At 44.2% G+C, this 27060-nt stretch overlaps 1 protein-coding gene and 1 long non-coding RNA gene across 5 annotated transcripts in view; one reads left to right on the plus strand and one right to left on the minus strand.

The window, feature by feature from the left end:
• LOC118315083 (genetic suppressor element 1) overlaps nt 1-17176 on the minus strand; it is a 36736-nt gene extending 19560 nt beyond the window's left edge. Inside the window, exon 1 of one of the 4 annotated variants that reach the window (XM_035642063.2) lies at nt 16466-17176. In XM_035642063.2, the coding sequence (XP_035497956.2) occupies nt 16466-16502 (37 nt within the window). In that variant the 5' untranslated portion in view covers nt 16503-17176. Of the gene's footprint in view, nt 1-2810; nt 2940-3779; nt 3940-16465 lie in introns of those variants that run through there. The other 3 variants (XM_035642064.2, XM_035642065.2, XM_035642068.2) reach the window with 3 other exon arrangements.
• Nucleotides 3162-5732, plus strand: LOC118315087. Its single transcript, XR_004794805.1, has 3 exons — nt 3162-3519; nt 4475-4566; nt 4746-5732. It is a non-coding gene; the product is annotated as an uncharacterized LOC118315087 (long non-coding RNA).
• Nucleotides 17177-27060: the final 9884 nt, after the last annotated feature.

Consider the following 27060-nt stretch of genomic DNA (forward strand, 5'->3'; position numbering starts at 1 on the left):
CAAAAGATGGGCGCATGCACAATTAGGTGACTTGGGATTTGGGCATTGTGCGTCAGAAAAACATATGCATGTGACTCCTAGGGACCAAACAGCCAGCATGCATTTATGGTCCGGGGATAAATGGAGCAGAAATAAACCACATGCTGTAATAACCAACACCTCCAGCAACTTACTAACAAACAGACAAACAGGAAGCACATCCAAAGAACAGGGAGAGAGAGGAACAATGCTCAGAGTACGTGAAGTGCAGCAGTCATTACTCAGTTTTATACTAAACAGCACATCCGCCAGAGCTGAGCCATGTTTACTGAGCAATCATAACAGAGTCGAGATGTTAGAGAAAGGTCTATAAATTATCCCGGCGAAAGCACCGAGTAGAAACGTGGCCTGTCAGCAAAGACGCCATGAGAAAGGGAAGGACAGGAAAAGGCTTCCCTCTCCTTCCCTTCTTCCCTAAACTAAGGCCTTTACTGCCACTTCCTCTGGCCGTGATCCCTTCTCCATTTCTCTTATCAGTGTACTTGTCTACGAGCATCTTGCCGGCGTTCGTCTGATACAGAAAGTAGAACATATAAATAGCAGCTGTTTCGGGGGCCCCTTGCACTTCACTATATCGGGTCCGCGTTATCATTTCTTTGCCTTGTCATCTCCTCCTCACTATCTCTTTTTCAGTCTCCAACCACTCACTCGACGGCCTCGTTGGCTATATTTCAGTTTTTCCCCCTCTGTGTCATCGATCTGTCCTGCAGCGTGCGGCTCAGTCTCGTCTCGTCTCGTCTCTCTCTCTCTCTCTGATAAGGAGATGATCCAAATAGATAACTTACTGTGTCTTCGTTGTTTTGTTTTTTGGTGCCAGGCTGCGTCTGACTCCTGCCCGCAGGTTTTTATTTGGTGTGTGTGTCTGTGACTGTTGCCACTGGGGACACATTTTTTGACGAAAGACTAGTTGATTGGTGAGTTGTGTCCCCAACTGGGTCACAACTCAGTCATTGGGTGAAGGGTGAGGTAAGGTGAGGGAAAACCTCCACGAAAAATGAATGCAAGTCTAACAAAGTGTGTGTTCTCAGCACTGGTGGAGGTGTCGACGCACAGATCCTCTTCCTCCTCTGGCCTGAGGCTGGCTCTGTTCACCAGGTGCCGACACCACAGAGGCTAGACCGCAACCATCTGAACAAACACGAGGGCGGCGAACACACACACACACACTGACACACTCTCTTTGCAAAAGAAAACGGTGCATGGAGACACAGACTGGTCTGTCGGGCAGGTGTTGGACGAGCGCAAGGTGCAGGGTGGACCTGAGGCGCGTGGTGCCGGCAACTCAACCATCGCTGTAGTAAACGAATGAATGAGACGTTCAAAGTTGCAATGCGGGCGAACAAATCAGAGCAGAGCAAAGGACCATTGTCTCTGAGAAGATCAAGAAAATCAAATAGATTTTACTTCCTCGTAAAATGTTCAGTGTTTAGATAAGAGCAGGGCAATAAGGGAAACGGCCTCGGTTGTTGATTTATTACTGACAAAATTCACCTCTGTCCCGTGAGTGGACTTGAATATGTGCTATTTGTCCGTCATGTGTATGTGTGCAGCTTGTTCTTGTGACTGACACATGAGTCTGTTACAGCTGTAAGAAAGTTAGATAAGACTCTCAACTATTATAACTTAATCTTTGCCCTTTTACTGTGAAAAGCATCCATCCAAGAGACCCAGTTGAGGTCTTCATATGTCTTGTTTTGGGCGGATTAACAAGCCCCCATCTATATGTTTATTATTATCCTAGAAGACTAAGACTAGAAGAAGAACGTAGGCTGTATGAAAAAGACACAAAAAGAGACGATCCTACAGGTGTAGCACTGGTATAGGAGAAGGTTTTAAGCGTCTGGCAAGGGCTGTTAACTAATAATCATGTCCATTAATGTGACAGTTATTTTTATGGAACTAAAAGGTTCTCTTGGTAAGACAATTCCCTCAACTGTTGTTTCCAAGATTGAGAAGGATCTTAAAAACCCCCGTTGAGCCTTTCAGCCAACACCGACTCCTTCGGATGACGTTCACTGTAATGCCCTCCGGCGGAGATCTACAGTTCCATGAACTTGGCTAACTGCTCCTCTTCTGATGAAGATGTAATATGATCCAAAGCTCATGAACAGCTACTTAATTCAGCCTCTGGTGGGGGCTTTTTTTTATTCCAACGGTGGTTTCCAAGGTAAATGAACCACTTTCTCCATTTATCAATTCATCTTTCGAACTATTAAACATCCTCAGTAGTTCTTGTTTAGTCCAAACCATCGTCGAAGACTGAAGTCCAGGTCCACATACATTATACAACGATATCAAAACAAAAAGAGGAAAGAGGTCGATACGTAACATTTGAGAATGATCCGAGTGTTGAACTGATCATTCATCTTCTGCCAACGGATTGGTTGGTTGTACAACTGTTCCAGCTGATACTGAAACTGCAGCGGATAATGATTATCAAGGTTTTTATCATTTGTCGCAATTTTAACAATTCAATGACCAATTAAAAAACACTTTTTTAATAGAAATAGACAGTGGAGTGAATGTGAAGCCATGATGTGTGTGTGTGTGTGTGTGTGTGTGTGTGTGTGTGTGTGTGTGTGTGTCCGTGTGCGGTGGAGTCTGGGTTTACACTATCTATATGAGAAGGAGGTAATTAAAGAGATTGGAGGTTTACTCAGTAACCCCTGCTGAGCAGCTGGTCTACGGCAGGTCAGGAGCGGCACATGGTGCATGTAGCCTGTGTGCGTGTGTGTGTGTGTGTGTGCGTGTGTGTGTGTGTTGAACTCCACCTGCGGGCTGTGTACACACACAAAAGCGACGTGATCCGCTTGACTGCTGCTAATGCGCCCAGCGGCATCTATCTCAGCCAAACAATACGGCCGCTGTTAAAGGTCCCGGATTATAGAGCGACTCCTCTCGAGCCCGTGGCTGCTGTGTGTGTGTGTGTGTGTGTGCGTGTGTGTGTGTGTGTGTGTGTGTGACGCGGTGTTTCGGCTCTGTCTTCCTGTTCGTTAAGTTTAGGAGCAAATTCAAACAAGCGACTCTGTTTGATCACCGACAAGTTTGACAAGAAAGATAACAACGAGCCAGTGACGCGTCCCGCGGCTGCGTCAAGTTACGCCCGGTTAACTAGGGAAAAACAGGAAGTGGAAGAGTACGACTTTAAAAAATAAGAGCATTGTCATATCGCCTTCTTTAATGTACGTTTGAGAATAAAGCATTTTATGGTGGAAAATGTGTCGTTGACTTGCCAGCGCTTGAACATTACCTTCAGTACTAATCAGTCCCGCTGGGAATTATCGTGACACGCGTAAGTTGTGCTTTATTTTGAAGGTGAAAACCAGAAGCCGTGTTCTCCTTCATTCGCGCTGTCGCCGACTCAATCACACACTGCTCACTTCGAGTCGACTGCCCCTCGATCTACTGACATAGCTTCGATTAAAAATACAGTTCGATTCCTGCCATAACTTCCTGTTGGTCGGCTGGAAAAACGTCAGAGTGAGAAGAACTGCTCGCAAATGTCAAGAGCGCGACTATCGCAGCCACAACACAGAATCACGTCAAACGAGGTGACAACTACAAACAAAGTGAAGCCCTTTCACAAATAAGATGGTGTGGCGAGGTGTTTCTAGACATCCGAGTCCCTTTAAAGGTCATATAGAGGAACAAAACACGCAGCAGCACCGACGATAACAATTCGGGGATGATCACATTCAAACCCGCGTCAAACGTTCACGTTAGAAAGGCAGACAACTCACCGCCTCGTCGAGGGAAAAGGGAAGCCGAGATTTTTTGCGCGTCCTTATATGTGGATACATTTAGAGCCCGTCTTGTGTGCAGCGGTATACTGTGTGATCCTCCCGGTAGCAGGACAACACACACACACACACACACACACACACGGAGATGTGGAGGGGAGAAGGACAACACGTTAGCTTCCCTCGGGGGGGAGGGGCGGGGTATCAGAGGAGGAGGAGGAGGGCGAGCACCTGCTCCACTGACGCTCCCTGGAGAGATGGAGGGATGGAGAGAAGGAAGATGTGGCCCCAGAGCACTGATACCTCAAAGCCTGGACATGTTTACTGTCCACTGGAGACGGTGCGGTCTGTTCCAGCCCGCTCCTCCCGCTGCTTCACTGAACAGAGCAATTTAACTCACAGTGGTGATTGTGATGGTACCGGTAACCTGATAACCTACTTCTATATACTGCCACTGTCGCTATACGTCCACTGTTCCTAATATTAACAACAACAACAACAACAGTAATAGTGGTAATAAATCATAAGTGAAATTACATATTAGACTCTTTTTTTCTTAAATACATAATTATTTAAAGAAAATTAAACCAAAGTAGTAATACTGGATTGTATAATTAAGTGTTGTGCACCAGGGTGTCGCCCTCTGCTGGTTATACAGTCCATGACAGAACCGGTGTTTGATTTGTCCACTACAGGCTCCTGTAGAAACAACATGGTGGTGCAAGATGGCAGATTCCCTGTAAGAAGACCCTCTCCCCTTGTTTTTTTATAAAGGGCTCATTGCAAGGTCAGGGAAACACAACACTTGTTTGTTTCATAATACACCAATGAAAATGCATAATTATATTAAATTTCTGCTTTAGGTTCTGTGACAGTGGCATTAGCTAATCTCTCTCTTTTGCTTGTCTTTCTTGCTGCATTCTGCCTGACATCCAAACCTTCCTGCGCTCTATCCCGATTCAACAGGTAGGATTATTCCTTTGGACTGACCATATATTTATGAAAAGTGCAGTATGGCAGACCTGACTTCTCATGGTACAGTGTCTTGCAAAGAGAACCTGGTTCTATGTAAACAGATATTTGTTTCCTTGCTACTGCTACTCTTCGAGTTAAGACTGTTGAATTCAGTTTATTAATTATTTTGTGTATAATATTGCGTGCACATTTCAGAAAGCTGAGTGAATGGCTGCTTGACAAATACTTGACTGTTGCCCGTTATAGAAGATCGCCAAAGATTATCCAAAATCTACATGCACCATTGTATTGAAAATGTGACAAGGTCATGAAAATAATAAGATGCCCCTGAGAGGGCAGTAAATCACAAGATCAATGTAATATCGGATCGATAACGATAATAATGTAAGGAGAGATATCTCTTCCACTGCAGGATCGTCCTTTTTGACGTCTATTTTTAGCTTCAGCTGGACGACCACTGGTTGATCTGAAGGTATATCAGGATTTGATCAAATCTGGTAACAATATTTTGTCCATTGTTTGCTTTTTTAACATTTAGAAATAAATATTTTTCAATAAAATTTGAGAACTGTAACCAAAATATTCAATGTATTTCATGGCACTTTGAAGAATAACATTATATAGATCTCTGCCAGATGATATTTTTGTATTGAAATTTCTTGTTACGCATCGGGCAACATATTTATGTCATAGCGATGTATCTGTGATAAGCTAATATCTGCCAATATGGCAGACTGCTCTTACACAGGCAACATATCGGAGCCTTTTCTCTTGAAGTAGGGTGATGTTGATGAAGGTGCTAGGAGCTGATCCGTGTACAGCAACACAGTAAATCAATGACCTCAATGATCAGTGGAGCTGAGGGGAACTGCAGAATCATGCGATCATTTTCTTTCAGTTTGTCACTGCGTGTGATCAATTCTTTTTACAAAACATGTTGATTGTGCAGCTTCAAATACTTGATAAAATTTAACAAAGAAACGCATTGAAATTGTTGTTTTTTTCAAGATGTTTGTGTCTTTTCTTTTATCTTCTATTTATACATTAAATCTCTCCACATAATAACATATTCAGCCGTTCAGTGTTTTTTTTGGTATGAATTCCTGTAGAAATATAAAGTTACAAACATATTTATTAATATTCATCTGTCATCATGTGCTATAAGCTCACTCAGCCTGCTTCATTTAGTCTAATATTTCAACATCTCCCTTGGGCCTCTCTCTCTCTCTCTCTCTCTCTGTCTGCCAGTCTCTCTGTTTCTTGATCATTCATCCCTTCATCTCCACATCCCTCTCTCTCTCTGCGACTCCCGAGCAGCTGCTCCACTTTGCAGCTATTTAACAGCTGTTTTGCATTGATTTGCGCTTCCGAGTGTAGATCTCTACCTTGTCTTTCCTCCTCTTCCCGCTCACATTTTATTTTATTTCTCCCCCTCTCTCCTTCCTCTTGCATTTCTAAGATGCCAGACACACAGTCACACCACACAGCCTTGATGTTTTCCTCAATGAATATACTGTCTCCTTCAAGTCTTTCTCCGAGATCCATTCAGTGATGAAAGGAACACGCGCGCACACACATTGCATGCATAAACAAACTGGTGTGCGTACACCCGGATAGACGAACATTTGAACATTCATGGACTCACACACAAACAAACAGAGAGAGAGAGAGAGAGAGAGAGAGAGAGAGATTAGCAGCCCCCTTCTTCCCTACTTTTCTCTCTATGGAAACAAGAAAACCTGAAGGAAGCAACAAAAAGGAAAGAAAAAAGTGAGGCTCCCCTATAATCCCCAAATCCCTCTCTCTTGTACTCCAACCTACACAAGAGAAAAGAGGGGTAGTGAACGAGCGAGCACTGTGTGTGCGTGTGTGTGTGTGTGTGTGTGTGTGTGTGTCTGCAGAGACCAGTGTAGCCTGACATGATTTATGATTTGGCTGTGCGCTGCAGGCAGACTCTCAGTTCTCTCTGAGGTGGGTGTCTCACCTCCATCCTTTGTGACCTATACAGGTTGCATAGTATGTGCGTTCGTGTGTGTCTGTGTGTGTGTGCGTGCGCGTGCGTGTGTGTATGCGTGCATGTGTGTGTGTGTGTGTGAGTGATAAACTGTAAATTGTACACAATATTGTGTGTACGACTGCAAGTGCATGAAAGAATCCTCTGATAAGAGATGTCATGTGCCTCTGTGTGTGTGTGTGTGTGTGTGTGTGTGTTTTTGTGTGCAGTGTTGGGGTCAAAGCGCACAGTGGTGTGTGTCCTCCGGGTGGGTTATACTTGGCAGTGGACTGTAGGATCCCCCATTAAGTAGCGTGTAAAAGAGGCCACGCACAGAGGCCATTATGAACTCCAGCAGTAATAGCTCCAGGAATCTTACCGCCTCTGGAGACCTGGTCATTAGCCTGTTCCTCTCTCATAAAGCCCTCTATCCATCACACACGAGCGTACACACATATGCACAAACACACAAGCACATGTACAGTTTGTCCCTCTGTCTCCTGCTCCCTTCCTAACTCACTGTCTATTCTTTTCTGGTAAAGAAGAGTGCTGGGGGAACTGCTGCGAGAACAATCCACCAAGACATCCACAGATGTCTTTGAAAACAGATGCACTTGCTCGCACGCACACACACACAGATGCTCATTTACAAACGCGACGAGGCATAATATCAGCCATGAACCCAAACCCCTGATTATTTAAATGTATTCCTCCTTCCCCATCCTGTGGAAGTGAGATGCTGTAGCGGCCTGTTAGCTTAGGTCAGGTAGGAGAATACAAACAGGAGCGTTGTCAGCATTACGTGGCTGGACAAGCATTGTAATGGCAACTAAATCCACTGACATAATGTATTACATAGCCCCTTTCAGCCTAACCTGAAACACAATGACTGAATGCCAAACCTTTGCCCTCACCCTTTTCATACCCTGAACCCTACAACTGACATGGGTCTCCATGAATTAGTGTTTGTAGTGTCGCCGCCACGATATGAAGACAAGCAAATAAACTGTAAAGTTATAAGTTAACAAGCACGGTGCACAACAGTGTGCAGAAATATACACATGTGTATACATGCACACACAGTAGAAAAGATTCACTGCTGAATTACCAAACACACACACACACACACACACACACACACACACACACACATATGCACACACATAAATGGTACATTGGTACATTGTGTACCAGCACACAAGGCAGAGGGAGTCCAGAGAGAAGAGATACCTGGGGATGGAGACACTTTGGCAAAGGTAATGCTGGAGTCTGTCACTCTGTCCTCAGGCAAAACACAAGCACACACACACACACACACACACACACACACACACGTACACACACGCACACACACACACACACACACACACACACACGTACACACACACACCACACACACACACACACACACACACACACACACACACACACACACACACACACACACACACACACACACAGCGCTGCTGTAAAGATAAGCCCTAATCCTGTTTATTACCTCCTTCCTCACTGCACTCTCCCTCTCTTTTTCATTTTATCTCTCTCATTTTCTCTCTCTCTCCCCTCTTCTGTTATTTCTCCTGTCTCTCCTCCTCAAGCCTATTTCAGCAGCACACACACACACACGCACATACACACACATTTTATGCGCACACACAAACACAAGTGCTCACATTGTCAGTTTACTCCTGTGATGTTTGTTGGCCTGGGGCTGAGACGAGGAAACAGGGAGGGGAGTGTTGATGTGTCCTGCTCTTTTCCAGCTCTGTTCATGTCCTGCAGAGAGAATTACCTTCCCTTTGTCTGTGTGAAGGGGCTGCTGCCTTTACCATCTGTGCAGCTGATACAGTGGCAGATGTGTATGTATGTGCACTCGTGTGTGTGCGCGCGCGTGTGTCTCTTTGCCGTTTCACTGCTATAATCTTTTACAAAATGAAGACAATGCAAAGAATCTGACGTCTTTAATGGGAGACCTTGGGGAGTTAAAACTTATGGAGGTTTTAAGGTCATCGATGGGGAATGGTTAAGGTGAAGTTTAGGGGTTAGAGAATAAAAGCGGTCAATTTAAGGTCCTTACAATTCTAATAATGTCAATATTAGTGCTGACTAAACAGCCTAATGTCACCGGTCACTGTTCTGCAATTTCAATCATTTTGAGTTTGCTTATCTTCGATTATTTTAATTTTATTTTTCAAGATACACAGCAGCTGACCAAATAATCTATAGCTCAAAGTTCATTCAGTAGCTCTTCAGCGGCTTTTTGTTTTATCACGTGATGTTAACCAGCAAATGGAGTGTGATTTTTTGATAACACAAGCAATTGCTACGTGTTTGTAGGATCATTTTATAGTCGATTGAGGAGTTTTCATGAAATTTTCCAGGAAATTAGAATATCACTATCTTGGCCTTTCAGTTTGTCTAGAGCTGAATATTTGATGTGCACAGAATCCTTTCTTCATTTTGATGAGTGTGTTAAGTGTGTTTGGATCTTTTCTAGAGCTGAAAATAGAAGTTTCTCCTGGGGAAAAAACTTAAAGGAAATTAAATCAAGCATTATATTAAAACCAAAGAGATGCAGGACATGAAGACAATCATTCCTTCATTCATCCGTTTTGCTCTTTACATTTCCTCTTTTTTTCTACATCCTCACCTCCTCGTCCTCTCAGCCATCACTCTCAACATATGTTCTTTCTTCCACCTTCTTCTCAAACTGCCCTCATTCCTTCATCCTCCATTTTTCTCACCCCTACCCTCTCCTACCCCCCCCTCTCTCTCTCTTCGGCACACCACGTTTCTCCTCTTCCTCGCTCTGTCTCCCTCCAGATGGGTGGCAGAGAGTAGCAGCTTGCTGTGGTCAGGCCAATTATTTACATAATTATGATCTCCCACTTAACCACATGATCCCTTACCTGGGCGTGGGCAATTAAAGTCAGCATCATTATGCAGATTATGCAAATATAGTCAGAAGCGGAACAAGGTGGCAATAGATTGCACATGAAAAAACACTTACCCTGTAACCGAGCGCGTGTATGGGTTCAGAAGTGTGCAACAGAATGTGGGACATATTTGACATTTTATACCAGAATCAGTGTCCTGGTCACTTGCATCAATATGATCAATAGAAAAAAATAGAAAAAATCCTTCTCACGTTAGAATGATCATTCAAAAGTAATAATGTCTAAATGTATTTAGAAGCAGCCAATTGATAAAAGTGGATTGACGGCAGAAATCTCAGGAGCAAACTTCCTAAAAAATAAGTAGACAAATTGGAAAATAGCTGATGGCTACACAGGAGGTGAGTTGTGGTTGTTTTTTTTATTTATTTATATTATTTGGGTGAACTGACACTTTAAAATCACACTATGTTTGTGGTGCCTGCTTGTTTCAACAGAAAGGTCCTCAGGCTACTGCTGAAACAGAATTAGACACAGAGAGGATAAGGGTTAATGAGTTGGAGAGGAGAGGGCACTGTGCGTGCGAGCGTGCGTGCGTGTGTGTGTGCTTGCATGCGTGTGTGAGTGTGTGTGAGTGTGTGCGTGTGTGTGTGTGCGCGTGTGTAGTCAAATGTGCAAGTTCACTGAGAACCTGCTAACATGCTGCGGCCAGGTGGCAGACAGAGCCATGCCCATGGGTAATCAACAGGCTCTTCGGTATAGCGACATCACTTAGTGCGTGCGTGTGTGTGTGTGTGTGTGTGTGTGCGCGCGCGTGCATGTGCGTGAGAGGACCATATTCCTCCTGGCTGGAACACTGTGGCACGAGGCATGGGCAAACACATATCTACATTATGAAGCATACATGCCCTGTCTGACAGTAACAGCCATCTAACTGCTGTTAACCAGCTCTCTGTAGATGTGTCTCTTTCTCTCTTTTTCTCTCTCTCTCTCTTACACACACACACACACACAAACTCACACATGCAACCCCCACATAAATTTGCTTCACATATACACATACATACACACTGACACATTCAATCAATTATGTTTTGACATGGTTCATGAACATGCAGATGGTGCAGGACCAGCAGGGGCAAACGACTCTCTCCCTCTCTCACCCTTTCTCTCTCTCTCTCTCTCTCTCTCTCTCTCTCTCTCTCTCTCTCTCTCTCTCTCTCTCCATCTCTTTCAGTGTTTCTTGTACGTGTATATGTTTATGTATTTTGCCCGATTGTGTATTCGTGTGTATCGTCGAGTCCACCTTCCTGAAACATTATTAATGTCGTCAAATTTAAGCTGCTGTGCTTTCATTTGGCTAATCCTCCTGCCATCTGCTTGTTATCATATACTGAGCTACTTATTAGTTTTACTGTGTGCGTTGGTGTGTGTGCGCGTGCACTTTATAGAGCATGTGAATGTCATATCTGTGTGTGTGTGTGTGTGTGTGTGTGTGTGTGTGTGTGTGTGCGTGCGTGCGTGTGTTTGCGTTTGAGTGAGTTACCAGGAGTTGTCGTTATCACCCCAGGTCAAAATCAGTTGGCATTTATCCCAATCTCCTCAGTTCAGTGAGCAGGCAGGCTGCATGTACATGTCGCTGTGTGTGTGTGTGTGTGTGTGTGTTTGTGTGTGTGTTTGTGAGAGACAGAGAGAGAGAGAGAGAGAGATTGTACTTGCATGTTAGATCTCACATCAGTTTTCTGCTTGCTCTAAATGAATGTAAACATCACAGAGCCTGTTTGCCTGTATGAGCATGTGTGTGTGTTTGTGTGTTTGAACCTGTAATTATCACTTTGTGAGGTCCAGTTTGGGTAATACACATTGTGAAGTGACGACATTTTCGATCAAAATAGGAAAAGAAAATTAGGAAAATTATGATGTTCGCCATTTTCTGACACACATTTACAGAATCTACAGGTCAGACTTTTAGAGTAGAGGTCAGAGTAAGGAGGCTTACCAATGCATTATGTCAATGTACAAAGATAGAAGTGTGTGTCTGTATCTGTGTGTGTGTGTGTGTGTGTGTGTGTGTGTGTGTGTGTGTGTTTGTGTGTGTGTGTGTGTGTGTGTGTGTGTGTTTGTGTGGTGTGTGTGTGTGTGTGTGTGTGTGTGTGGTTGTTGTTGTTGTTGCTGTGTCTACATGTGCTTTAAGTCCTCTGTTAATTAAGAGCTCATTAGCAACTCCAGCTCTTTGACCAATTAGGAAGCTTTTTTTACTTGCTCACTTGTTTGTTTTTCTGGTTGAGACATTACTAAACACATTGTTTTATTCATTCCTTTTCTTTAACACCCTTTCTTCTGGTTTATTTTCAACGTCTCTGGAGGATTGAAAACATGAAAAATAGATTATGGTTGTTTCTGCCCTTTTTTCTGTTTTTTTTCTTGGCAGGAGAAAGTCGCCCAGCTCCCATATGATGTTTGTGTGTGTGTGTGTGTGTGTACGTGTGTGGTTTTTATCTCCTCTGTGTTATCAAGTTGTTGTCACAGTCTTTTATTCATCTCATTAATAACAGTGCCCTTGAGGTGGAGCTCCGCGACCCTGTTTTCATCCGCACACACATAGTGAGCACAAACACGCACACACAGTTGCGCACACAGATAGAGATACACGCACACACACATACACACACAATTAACAGCAAAGGAGAGCCTGACAGCAGCTTCCTTTGTGGCAGCACCCGTCTCAGCCTCCTACATGAATACAGAGAGACTCTCCAAACACATGCATGCAGAATAGAAATATGGCCAAACACACGGTGTGTTTGCCAGCGGCTTCTCCACCCACTAAGATATAAGCATATGTGTATAGTATGCTTTAGTTACACACAACATTTCATGTCCCACTTAGAACAAAGACTCAAAAGCCAAGATTCTTAATTCTGGCTCAACTACAGCACGGTGGAGTCTCTGATACAGCACAGAGCCCACCTAGCATCTTCACGATGGTAAAAAATTTTAAAAAATGGAGAAAAGAAATGAGAGGGAGGCAAGTAAAAAAAAGGAAGAAATGGGAGGAAAGAGAGTCACATTAATGGCACAGAGGCATTCTCATTCCTCACTGACTCTTTAGTCCATCTGTGCCACAAAACAACTAGTCATGCTATATATCAATAATATTTAAACACATTTTGAATCAAGTTTGTGCAGAACTTAAACTGGTTTAGATTTTTTTTTAGAAAATCAATAATTTTGTACTCTTTAGAAATATTTTTTCCTCCCTTTTGCTCAGAGACACTTCAGCAGCACTCTGGATGAAGGACAGAGTCTTTCGCTACCACAGCATTCACAAACATTAAAGGGGCAGTAAGCGATTTTCTAAAGCAATACACATTTTGTAAAAACATTTCCTCAAGGTCCGCTGGCTGTTGGTTCTCTGTGTGCGCCAGAAAAAATCAGGGGTTTCGGTTCAGCCCAGGCTCTGTAATTCGAAACCAAAAAAATGGTGCAGACCGCACCACACAATACTGCGAGTGCAGGTTGTAAACATCACTTTAAGAGACGTGCAAGCGGGTGGTGCTGCTGCAACTCCGCGGTTTTGGCCTAGTGGTTAGCGTGTTGGTCTCCCATACACAAAGTTGTGGGCAGTAAAATCACAACAACAACAACAACAAAGAGAGAAACAAGCTTTCTCCAAAACTGCTTATACTGCCCCTTTAAGTGTAAGTATTTATTTGTATATGTACAACTGCTGCTGCACAATGCAGGGACAAAAATGAGTGAGAATTGTATTTATCGTCTGTGTGTGTTTGTGTGTGCTTGTGTGTGTGTGTGTGTGTGTGTGTGTGTGTGTGTGTGTGTGTGTGTGCGTGTGTGTGTGTCTGTGTGCATTCATGTGACATCTGCCATAAATCAAAAGCCACTATGTCCTTGTAGCTCTAACATGTATCATGGAAATCAATGCAGAGGTCAAGTCGAACAGCGCTGCCCAGCCCCCGAAAATACCACAGCAGCCAATAAATATGGCAGGCTAATACACACGTCAACAACCTGGCTTTCTCACCCTATCGACTTGTCGTGGATAATGTGCGTACATGTGCATGTGCATGTGAGTGGATGCATGCATGGACAAAAACAAAAATGTCAGTGTGTGTGACGTTGTAAAAACTGGAGACGAATTCTTTTAGCCTGCAAATAATATCAAAAGATAAATCTGGTCATGTTCTTTATTTTTCTCATTGTCATATTCCATGAAAAGACCAAAACCAACAGTGAGGTGATCCTTTTAACAAGTATTGTTTGCGCAGCCTAAGTTTTCAAAAGTGTATTATTCCACAGCTGAAAATAGTCCCCATAAATATACTTTGTACTCTTCTTTGAGTAACATAACAAAACCCATATGTACAGTTTATGCATGACTTGTTTTAAATATTTATATCGAAAAAGGTTGAAACGTATTGAGAGGCTTTTTTTCATGGGCTTTGTTGACAATTAGGAGAATATAGAATATCACCATCCCTATCTCTTAAACATATTAGTCGAAAATATGTATCATTAACCTGATTTTGTATTGTTGCTTCTATCTCTTTTTCTCTCTCATCCTTACTCTGCTCTGCTCCGTCTTTCCAAAGTAATCATGCAGTAATTTCTCCACATTGCTCACGCACACACACACACACACACACACACACACACACACACACAGACACACACACACACACACACACACACACACTTGTAAGATGATTGTGAGGACACTCCCAACCCTAACCCTTAACCTAAACTTTACTCCATCCTGAACCTTAAAACCAAATCTTAATCCTCAAAAAAAAAACTTAAACATTCCCAGTATGTCCTCACTCTGTAAGGTCTAAAGTCAAACTGGTCCTCTCAAAGATAGAAGTACGAGTGCGCGGGCACTCACACTCACACACACACACACACACACACACACACACACACATCCTACCCCTCACCCCCTACATTGTCAAATGATCATTGAGGAGCGAGCGTGTGGCTGACACTGTCTCCACAGCAACGGCAGTTAGGACCAGGGGGGGCTGGGGCATCTTCCAGTGTGTTAATGATGAGAGCACACTCACCCACACACGCACGCACGCACGCACACACACACACACACACACACACACACATTTAAAGGTACCTGCTATGACAAAAAAAAACCATTTACAAACGTGCACATTAATGCAATCAATTCCCGCACGCACACACACAAACACACACACACACACACACACACACACACACACGTAGACATTAAAAAGTACACACAATACACAGACATGAAGTGAAGGAAACTGAAAAAAAAGATGATGAAAGCGAGAGTGGAGAGGGGGAGGGATGAGGGTGGGGGGTGGGGGAGGGATGTGTTGCTTCCTGAAGAGATTTTCTTCTTCCTTCTGTCTTGTTCACATGCACACATAGACAGAGAACACACACAAACACACTCACACACAGACGTACAAACAATGACAAAGCACCACATTATCGCCCTGATTCAATCATTTATGAAAGCAGATGTATTATTCAAAAACCAGCATGAAAGATTCACAAGGCAAAGAACATTGTTTAATCTGCTCTCCGCCCTCTAATTCCCCCATCAATCCCCCTGGTTCTCACTCTTTCCTTCCTTCCTTCCTCTCTCTCTCTCTCTCTCTCTCTCTCTCTCTAATGATTGACCACAGTCTGGCCCAGACAACTGAAAGGTCGGAGGTCAGGGTAAGGGGTCAGGGGGAAAGACACATTGGGAGGGTCTGCTAACAAGCAGACACTGTTCGGTTCCAAACATTATCATCAAATAATTTCCGTTACCAGTTAAATGAACATTAACACAACTTTTCCTTCCTCTCCTCCTCACCCTGTTCTGTTTTACTCTCTACCTCGTGCTGCCTTTTCACTGACCCCCTCCTCTGCCCTCCTCCTTTCTCTTTTTGGTGTCGTTCTGTCATCCTGCCATCAGGCATGTTTAAGCACTCTTCTCAGGTAACCTCACACCTGTCTCCACACTGACACTGGCCACACTCTCTCGCATATCACACAACGGCAGACAATAGACATACAAGCTGTTTGGCTAATAGGTAGAAGCAAAAGCTCCACAGCACAGAAGAGAAAAAACCAAAGCCTATTTTTTAGAGAAATATTTATATTTTTGAATAATTCATTAATTGTTTGGTCTAAATGTAAAACAAAACGGTTTAAGTTATGGTATTGAGATACTCTGTTCGGTGCCACCAACAGTCAAAAGCTCAACAAGAAAATAATATGATACTTAAATGATCAATTGATTATTTCTTAAGAAAACCAGTAAAAACAAGAGAACTTTCAGAAGTGTGGGCTTCACCGATACTGTGGTCAACGTTATAGAAAATATCCAAATGGTATATATAACATTCAAAATACTGGCAATAATGAAATAATAGCTAAAATCCATGCAGTACACCTTTTGATCAACACAACCAGAACAAATTCATTCTCCTGGAAGAATTTTTTTAGCAATAACAGTTAATGGGAAATCTTTTCACTTTCTATTTTAAAAAGGTCAAATAGATACATTTAGTCACTTCAGCATTATTCAACATCACGGTTGCCGTTTCCACGACTATTACAGAAGCTCAGGGCAACGCTCCTTACTGGTCAGAAGACAGTAAATCAATGTGACATCCCGCGAGCTATTAATTAGGCCTCGAAAGACTGAATGACAGTGAAATTCACGGCCATGTGACCAGCGCACAATTTGACACAGTCCGAGAGAACAAGGAATACAGAGTTCACAAGAAGACTGTCCACAGAAAGCAACATATACTAATAAATAAAGATGGTCCTACCTGGGAGGTAGAAGTGTGGTGTCTTTAATCCAAACATGGTCCTGGATCACTCCTCCACCGACTCAAACACAAGGAGTCTGAGTTGCAGGCGGCAGGGAGTGGGTGGCCGGGGGGATCGGGCTGTGGTCAGCTGGGTTAAGGAGCTCGTTGTTTGGAGCAAGTCATCAGACAGCTCCCTGCTCCGGCTCTCTCTCTCTCTCTCTCTCTCTCTCTCTCTCTCTCTCTCTCTCTCTCTGGGCCCTGCGGGTGCGAGGCGGGAGGAGGGGAGAGGTCAGCTTCTGTCTACCTCCCTCCCCTCCTCTTCACCCTCTGTACTGAACCCGTGTGGAGCAAAGACAGGTGGAGTGATGAGGCGAAAACAGAGCAGAAGTGGAGGAAGACGAGAGAGAGAGAGAGAGAGAGTGAAAGAGGGGGAGGAAGATACTCCACAAGCTGAGGACGGGAGACAGTGTGCTCATGCCATCTTTTACTGAAGGAGCTCGTCGGGGAGGGAGAGCCTCTGAGAGTCGGGAGGGTGACAAGGAGGATAGAGAGGGGGGAGGGAGTGGGAGAAGGAGAGAGAGAAGAGAGTCTTCAGCCGGCGTCCTCTCCTCTTTTTTTTTTAGTCCTGGGCTTTGTAATCCCTTCCTTGTTATTCATTCAGCGGCCTCTTGCTCGTTTGCTGTATAATGATCTGTTTTCTCTGCCTCTGTTCTCTTTACCGTCTCTATTCTTGCTTTATCCTCCCTCCTTTGCCTCAGTCCCACCACTGACTGCTCAGCTCAGCGTGCACACAGGAGGAGGAAGAGGAGGAGGAGGGAAGCCTGGAGAAAAAAGAGGGAGGGTGAGAGGAAAGGAAAAAAGAGGGGAGGAGAATCATAAGACGGATGGGTGAGGGAGAGATGAATGAGTTTATGTGAGTGGGGCGCACACACACACACACACACACACACACACGTGTCTGTGTGTGAGTGAAATATGAAGAGAGGAGGAAAGAAGGATGATTTGTCTGTGTGTGTGTGTGTGTGTGTGTGTGTGTGTGTGTGTGTGCGTGCTTGTGTGTGTGCGTGCGTGCGTGTGTGTGTGTGTGTGTGTGTGTTTCTTTCATAGGGTACCTAAGGGGACACATTTCAGACCATGTCCATGTAATTTGGGAAGCTGATATTTGGGTCGGTGGTTATGGTTTGGGTTTGGTTAAGGTTCAGGTTAGGGTTAGGTTAAGTCTCCGGGAAATGAATTTAAATCTCTATGGTAAGTCCTCAAAAGTGACCTATCACATCAGTGTGCATGTGCGTACATGTGTGCGTGTGACAGAGAGAGAGAGAGAGAGAGAGAGAGAGTAAAAAGAGATTGAGAGAGAAAGAGGGAAAGGGAGGCGAGAGGGTGTTGATGCAGTTCTCATTATCAGTAGATTGGACTGGTGCCTGAGTGACAGCTGATTCATCATGGGAGAGAGAGAAAGGGAGAGACAAGTGTGTGTGCGTGTGTGTGTGTGTGTGTGTGTGTTGGGGGGGGGGGGGGGTTTAAAACCTGCCCTTAAGCATCTGCCTTATTTAGATCTCCTTTTATTTTTCCTCTTTTTCTGCCTCCAGCCCTGAAAAAAACCCATCTTCTGCTTTGGATCACAGACATGCTGGTGCATACTGTGATGTGACCAGCATAACTGCATCATCCATACACACACACACATACATACACACACAGCCCCAAAACTGGTCACATGCTCCTATTGATTAGACAGGCCTCATATGTCTGACACATTGCATTAGCTGAGCTTTCCATCAATTACTGTCCACTCTTGGCGAGCTAACATCCCATCTACTGTCACTGAGACCCAATTCTTAGAGCTAGGAACCACTGCACACCCACACGCACACGCACATGCGCACGTGCACGCACACGCACATCATCCGGCCAAGCTGCATCACGGGGGAATGAACTGCCATTAGGAGCAATTATTTGAGATGGTTATGTGGTGTTCTGCTCCTAGGTGGTATAATGTCAACGGTGCCGCTTCGGGGCGCCTTTTTGCCGCATGTGGTTTCCGTGTGTGTGTGTGTCCATGGCAGCCCTGCAGAAATCTGGCTGCTCTATCACTGTCTCCATCTCCACACAGTAGCCTTCATTACTCTCGATCACTTCCTCTCTCCCATACATATGGTACATGCAGCCACAGAGCCACACACCATCTGCTCCATTGCACACACACACACACACACACACACACACACACACACACACACACACAGGTAACAAGAATGTAAATGGACACAGGCATGTTATTCAAAATTAATGGTGTATTTTCCTCAGTCTCAGTTATTTCACCTTCTCTGCCCTTTTCCTCTCTTTTTTTCTCCCTCCTCTTCTTCAATTTTTATCTCCCCCCCATTTAATCTTTCCTTTTTTTTCTTTACCTCTTTTCTGTGACTTGTGAAGAGGGAGTTTGCTCATGATAAGATTGATCGCAAGGGTCTCAAAGAGCTATCTATAACCCCGTCTGTCACCACTGAATCAATGAAGAGAGACTGCTGTTGGACACACTGTATACAACACAAACACACACACACACACACACACAGACGGATATAGACACCTACATTCACAAACATGAGCCTTGCAAGCCAGTGTGCAAGCCCTCACTCACGCAAACACATACATAGACACCCACGCACGAGCACACGCACACGCACACGCACGCACACACACACACACACACACACACACACACACCGATCAACAGCTGTGGGAACAGTTGTGAAACATCAGCCAACCACAAACTGACAGTGAGGGCTGACTGGGGAGAAGAGATAAAGAATACGAAGGAAACAGCACAGGGGATGGAGAAGTGGTTGGGGGGGGGGGGGGGGTTGTTTGTGTTTGTGTGTGTATGTGTGTCAGAGAAAGATGTTATTATTTTTTTCAGTTTCTAGCAATTGTTTCTGAATCTGATAAAAATCTCTTTTTGGTTTTTATACTTTTCTTTACGTTCAGCCCAAGCTGCTACGCAAATGCACACACACACACACACACACACACACATACACATGCACATGCACGTACACACACAAACACAACCGTCAACACTCTGTAAACACCGCTGACCTTTCGGGTCGAGACAGTCGAGACCCTTTTGGCCCCGTGGGTCACGCTCTACTGCACGGAGCCGGGTCAGCGAGGTCGAGAGAGGAGGAGGGCCAACAAACACACAGCACGATGTGTGATGATTACAGACAACAGCCAATAACGAGTGTCCACCTCTGACCTCATTGCCGGGGAAACGTGAGGGAATGCCTGTCACCCAGAGAGCAGTATAACTCAATCCATCACCAAACATTGATGGAGGAGGGGAGGGGCGTAGAGGAAAGAAAATTACGTGGAGAAGAGGAGGGAGACAGTTTAGAGATGTGGTCAATATAATGACAACCTACAGCACCTCCCTTTTCCTTATTGGAGCTCTTGTTCTGTCTTCAAGACAGACACAAGAAGCAGCAGCCGTCCCCTCCTCTCCTCCCTGGCTCTTGCTCTATCATTTGCCTGTCAGAGGCATGCTGTGGCAGAATAAGAGCTGACACCCCGGTCCCAGCAGCAACCAGGGGCTGCCATCAGCACTTAAACATTTTCTCTCTCTGCTGCTAACCCCCCCTTTCTCTCCCCTGCGCCCATGCAGCACTCTAACTGCTGACAAGGAACACAGAGATGACAAATAAAGGGAGAGGATTGGTGGGAAAAATGAGAGAAAGCCCTCTTGCATCTTGCTGTTATTCCTACTTTTTCTTGCCTTCTTGTTTTCTCTACTTCCCAATCCTCCTTCCTCCCCCCCTGGGGTCACTGACCCTGAGTGAGTGAGCCTCATTACCCAGTCACTCTGTGTCTACTCACATGAGGAGGGGGGGTACTATCGTTGTGTGTGTGTGTGCGTGTGTGTGTGTGTGTGTGTGTGTGTGTTTGTGTGTGTACATGAACGTGTGTTGACGAGAGGAACAGTAAATATATTTGTCATTCCTGAAGTCACTCGACAGAGGACGGCGTCGTCGCAGAGAGAGGAATGAGGAAGATTAAAAGGCGGAGAATCAAAGATGGGGAGACCGGAGGATGAAGTGGTGGGGAGATAAAGGGATGGATGGATGGGGGGGGTTTGCTTCGGCATCAAAGTTAATTGTCAGTGGAAGTCATCATGCACATATTGTACGGAGAAACCCGAGGACGCCTCTCACAACCAATCCCTCTTCATCAGCTCCTGGGTGTCTTTCACACCATCAGGGATTTAATTGGACGCTGATTGGTTCACTGTGACCTCAAGAGAGTGAGACATAGAGAGAGAAAGAGAGAGAGAGAGAGAGAGAAAAAAAAACATTGAATTAATTTTTGATTGAAATTGCTGGGACAAGAAACCAAATCACCACGAGCATTAGTCTGTTATAGAAACACTTGGAAATGATGCAGAGGGCAGCACAGTCTCCTATCAGACACACACACTAATAACAACTTAAACTGGAGGCTTATTGCGGTTTGGGAGATTTGACTCTGGTTTGGTCTGTGTCTCTGTCTGTGTGGTATGTGCTGGCACACGTGTGATTCTGTCAGTCTCCACATGTTTGCAGGCAAAAGGAGAACGAAATGGGAGAGAGGTCTGCTGCCCACCACCACCACCAAGAAAACTAATTTCAGCCCCCAAGCTAAACTCTGGACTCAGGCTGTCTGGTGCCTGTCTGGCCACGAAGCTATCCTCAACGCGGCATTCAAGCATGCTCACATAGACATGTATTATCACAGTGTGGCCTGCTGAAGCCCTGAATCAGCACACGCACACACACACACACACACACACACACACACACACACACACCCTTGTCCCACCACAGCATGCAAAGCAGCATAAATCACGACTGCTAATGGGCCTGAGCCACAGGGCTTCACTGTACTTCTCCACCTCCAAACACTCTCTCTCTCTCTCTCTCTCTTTCTCTCTTTCTCTCCCCAGTCCATCTGTGTTTGCAAGTATGAGCAGAGCACAGCGACACACACACTGAGTGGGAAATTAGCCTGCTGCTATGACATTCGGTATTGTAACAATGAGATGCTGGCATCTATCTGTCTGTCTGTCTGTCTGTCTGTCTGCTCATTGTCCATTTCCACACAGATGATGATATCTAGTGATAAGCCCTCCACCCGCAGCCAGGATCACATCGGCAGAACTCCCAGGAGAGTTTTGAACTTCTCTCAGCACATTTCCCCGCAGTGGCCTGACCACAGAGATGACCTCTGACCTCTGACCTGGCTCTGTGACCTCTAAACCTGCTTCTGTCCCCTCCTGATGCTTTCTGACTCTAAAGGATCATAAATCACTCCCTCAAAACACAGACACCCCATCTATATCTGAGGAAGTGATTGATTTCTTGTACACAAAATGTGAATCGAAGTTCTCGGAATTACACCGCTAATACAACGTTTACTCCTGTCTCATTCTTTTGAGGAACAGCTGCTGGAAAGAGGAGGTGAACATACAATACAGATCTAATTAGAATGTAGCAACATGCTCTTTTTACTAAACAAACACTTTTTGTCTTTGTGGGCACATTGGTTGTGTGAATGGAACATTATCAATCATAAATAACAGAAATGAATCGAAGGATAGGTGTATCATTACTAATGAAAATATTTAAGTGTTCAAAAGTTTCAGGGGAAATTATTACAATGATAAAATTAAAATAATAACTGTTATGCTGACAGTTCACCATCACTCAATGACTGCAGACGTCTGGTTACAGTAGGGAGCTTTGGTCTCCCACCCACAAATAATGATTGACATCCTCACTGATGACCCGCCTTAATTAGAGGAGTTTTTTATTTTGACACCAAAGGAACGTGATGACAAGTAAATGAGATGTACTGGGGGCACTATTTTATTTATAAGCTTTTTGATTCTCTTTGAAAAATAAAATATCAAATGCTAGTTTTATTTTCCAATTGTTAGAAAATTGCACTTGAATTTCAACTGTGACTTGATTTTTGCTTGCATTGATAGTAAATTAGGTTAAATTGCTTTTAGAACATTTGAATTTTCAAACTTTAATTAACATTTGAATATCGTCCACTCTACAGCTGGGTACAACTTTGAAAATTAAATGTGGGAAAAAACAGCGTTTCCATTTTTAATTTTAATATGGTCATGTAATGCCCAGTGCGAGTATGTGAAAATCAAAACTGGTTTATTGCACTTTCATTTTAAATTTAACTCATATAATACATGTGGGGAATTATAATACTATAGTGGAATTAAACTTTCATTTACAAGTTCATTATTTTTAGTATAGTTCCCTACAGGCTTCCATATTTTTTTAATATTCTTCTTTTAACTATCTTTGCAAAGGTATGTCCATCTCCAGTGTGTTTAGTCACGATGAAGAAAGTAGGCAGGCATATATAAGCATCTTGCTTCTGCCTGAGCTTGTCCAGTCATAGTTTCAGACAAAGACTGTTTACACTTTGTTTACACTGTCTATATTGTTTAAACTCGTTGTACTAATGTGTGTTGATGTCTGAATAAAGAATCAATTCCAAAAACAAACAAAAAATCAGCACCTTATTGACTGTACATTTCAGACTGATGTGTTGGACTGATACATACTGGTGGTTTCCTGCAAAACACAGCTTTGCCTTCTGGGATATCTGGCCTACTGGTGTGTACCATCATCCCTCGTCAGTCACCTGTCACTTAGCAGCTTAGACTGCTGATTTAAAACACGGGACAGACGGAGCAGATTTTCTGTTGAGGCAGTTTTTAGAGATATTTTTAAAATAACAGATATTCAAATGTTTCCTACTGCGCGGCTCTTGAGGGAAATCCTGGCAGTTTGCACTAACTAACCAGATCAAGGATTATTGAAGCTCCGCTGCCAACACACATGCACACACACACACACACACACACACACACACACACACACACACACACAAACACACATATGCACATTACCTGGGGGGTCTGATCTCCCCCTCTACAGGCCTTCACCCCACATGCTCATCTCAATTAATCACCCAACAAAACAGATGTCAGGAACAAAGAAACGATCTCCTGGCCTGTGGGGCGTGGGGGTGGGGGTGGCAAGGTGCAAAGCAGGGGGAGAAAGGATGGCAGGAGAAATAGGAAGCAGCAGAAGGAGGTCCCTGTGTATTTTAAGAGCTGGGGTGGTTTGATGAGGCAGGTGATTGGAGGTATGAGGGGCAGTTAGAGGGGAATGCGTTCGCCATTTATGTGCTTCGAGGCCGGTGCTACTCTCACTGTACAATACCAGATGAAACTGTAAAACAGAAGGGGGAAGAAAAAATAGAACTCACGATGTAAGAGGGGGAGAGCGCGAGAGACGGCAAGAGAGTGAGAAAACAACAAAGCCCCGGAGATGAAAGACGGTCCACAAAACAATGGATACAAAATAATGCTGTGCGGTGTGCAGAAATAGAGCAAAGATTGAAAACCTGCCAAGATAAAGACAAACCCCCGCTTTTGAACTGTCACTTCACTGTGATATTGTCAGAAAGCGAATAGCAATCTTGACAGGTCTCAGCTGCTTTGAAAGAGGCAGAATCATATTTTATTCACAAATGCATATTTCATGGCTTTCATAGCAGAGATCGTAACCTGTTGTTAAGCACTGAATTCTTGAATCTGGCGCTAAATTATTGACATCTACATAATGTACAGATGGAAAGAGCCGAGAGTGGGACAGAGTTAGGGGTGAGGGTGGGGGACATAAGAAGGAAAGAGAAGGTAAGGGTGGAAGAAAAGGAGAGGCGGCAGCTGCAGGGAGGAGGATACAGTAGAATAATTAAAATGTGAACATTTTTATGACATGCACATTTATTTTACTAGGTTTTTTTCCCATTAAAACAATACACAGTCTGAAGTCTGAACACTACAGGGAAAGCCATCAATCTGCAGGCATTATCTCTCTCACTGTTTCTTCTCTTCCAACCTTCTAGAGCAGCAGTCCTTTCTCTCTCTCTCTCTCTCTCTCCGTCTGCCTGTGGAGTGTGGAGGTGAGAGTTACGGCTCGCATCAATAACAGACAGATATTAGCCCAGTCTTCATTCTTCAAGCACGGCCCTAAATCACATCAGCCCCAGAGGGAAGCAAATGAAGAGGGAGAGAGGAGGAGGAGGAGGAGGAGAGGGGGTGGGGAGCTCTGCACATACAAAGCACACGACAACAACAGCAGCAACAGTGCAGTGTTGGTAAAACACACAAGTAGAGCAGAGATGCATTGATGGGAAACAGCATATACAAGAACACACCAACCAATTAATGCAGCATAAAAAACACTAACACGCTAAGCAACACGCCGAGGGAGGAGAGGAAAGAAGACACGATGACCGAGTGTGTGTTTGTGTATTTGCATATGTGCCACTGCGTGTCGTCAAGCCCATTTTGTCTGTATGTTTGCATGACAGCGGCTTAATGAAGCGCCTCCATTCCACTGGTAGAGGTACACTGATCTGGAGCACACAGGGAAACGCTGGTCCCGGGTTGACACACGATTTGTTTTTCAAAACCATTTTGTCGACGAGTTTTTTAAATCCATTTCTGTTTTTTCCTCTTTAATTGTTGCTCTCTCATTTCCCGCTCCCCCTCGCCTTATTCTCTGCATCCCGTGTGATGTCGACTCGAGGGGAAATTATTTTTTCCCATCGTATTATTCTCTTTCTCACATGTAACTGTGTTGTTCTTTGTCATTTCCTGTCCAAATATATCCTCTGTGTTTTCTTCCTCAGATATGACCATCCTCGTAGACCCTGCATTGTCAGTATCTATTTTTTTTTTCATTTCTTTTTATTCACCTGCTCTTCTTTTCTGGCATAAACTTCTTGTTTACAGGACGTTATACATATCTGCTCATTTCTTCCCGCAGTTCTTGCAATGCCAAGATGCTTCTGGATCTCAGCATTTGCTTTGGTAAGCACAACATTATCAATGTAATCATATCCAGCAGAAAGGCCAAATCTAGAAAGAAAAAAAAAAAGACCCACGCTGTAAAAAAGTGAAAACGTTCATCTTACAACTCTGGTGTCGACTGAACACAGTCTCCTTTCTTTCACTCCTCTGCACATCACCTCAATTCATTCCTCCTTTATCCCTCCATCCTCTTTGCCTCCAGCTCCATCTTCCCTCTCTCCTATTTTGCAGTCACTCACACACACTCGCACTTCAACGCCTCTACACCTCAGCCCACATCTCGCTCATCATCCCTCATTTGTCACGATTGTCTCTTCCCAACTATCTCTCTCCATCTCTCCCTCTCTCTGTGTAGCTCTCTTTCTCTCTTCACATAATGGTTCAGTGACACTTTGTCTTTTCACTTCAGTGTCATGCCGACAGGAGGACCCCACACACACACACACACACACACACACACACACACACACACACACACACACACACACATGGACGCACGCACACACAGGCGTGAGTTGGTAGGATTGCACACAGTAATGGGAGGTCTAATTTAATCCACACTCTACCTATGAACTGAGGTCAGGGGTCAGGGGGCATTAAGACTCCTTCCCTTTCCTCTGTGCTGCCAGGGTCACACATCCTTCACGGGCAGCTGTTGTCCATGCTGCCCTCATACGCTGAAGTATGGATCAGAACAGCTAAAGAGATTTAAAGGGATTAATCCCACTCTGCTCACTCACTCACACACACACACACACACACACACACACACTCACACACAGACAAACACACAGTTTTGCTCACAAACGTGTGCTGGCACAGTTTCACACACACTTCATGGACTAAAGGTCTGTCACGTTACTGCGCTAGGAGAGTGTTTATTTTCCCTCGATGCTCGATAATGTCATGACGTGTCTGGCCACATAATAGCTGACCTCCCGGCCTTTGCTCTGCGTTCAGCATCTGCCGACCCCATTTTACAGACAAGGTCAGAGGTCACCGCTCAGGCACACTCCCAAATGAAGCTCTTTTAGAAGCAGGGAAGACACCTGTTAAACACCAACACACTCACACAGAAGCTGAACAGCATAACTTATCTGTAAGAGACATATTCTTCTCAGTGTGACAGATTTTTAAAGCACATACGTGTCCTGTGAGTGACAATGACACTGACACGCAGCTCGGTGGAGACACAACACACACACACCACGCTCTGTTTGACATGTCATTTGAGTTCAGTCACAATGACGACTAGTCACACCTCACTAACTCTGAACACAGAGACAGGAGGTCACAGTCACACAGTAGGAGCTGTCTGTGTGTGTGTGTGTGTGTGTGTGTGTGTCCAGTGTGTGCGTGTCCAGTGTGTGCGTGTGTTTGTGTCCATAAAAAGGATGTGAAACATTGGCGCAATGACAATAACCCAACAGTTATTTCATTTTAAATTTTTCTGTTATGTTTCTAACAAACATCTCCATCTGGACATTTCACTTCAAATGATAAAATGTAAAAAGACTTTTTGTTCAGAACGTGATCAAAAAGATCTAGATTTTTAAATCACAGGACAATCACAAGTGAGTTTGGATGTTCCAATATCAAACGCTGGTGAAGCAGTCGTTGCTCTTTTTTCCCAACAAAATTTAAAATAAACAAACGTTAAACCACT

The sequence above is a fragment of the Scophthalmus maximus genome, chromosome 7 (genome assembly GCF_022379125.1).
Source record: "Scophthalmus maximus strain ysfricsl-2021 chromosome 7, ASM2237912v1, whole genome shotgun sequence".
NCBI classification, from domain to species: domain Eukaryota; kingdom Metazoa; phylum Chordata; class Actinopteri; order Pleuronectiformes; family Scophthalmidae; genus Scophthalmus; species Scophthalmus maximus.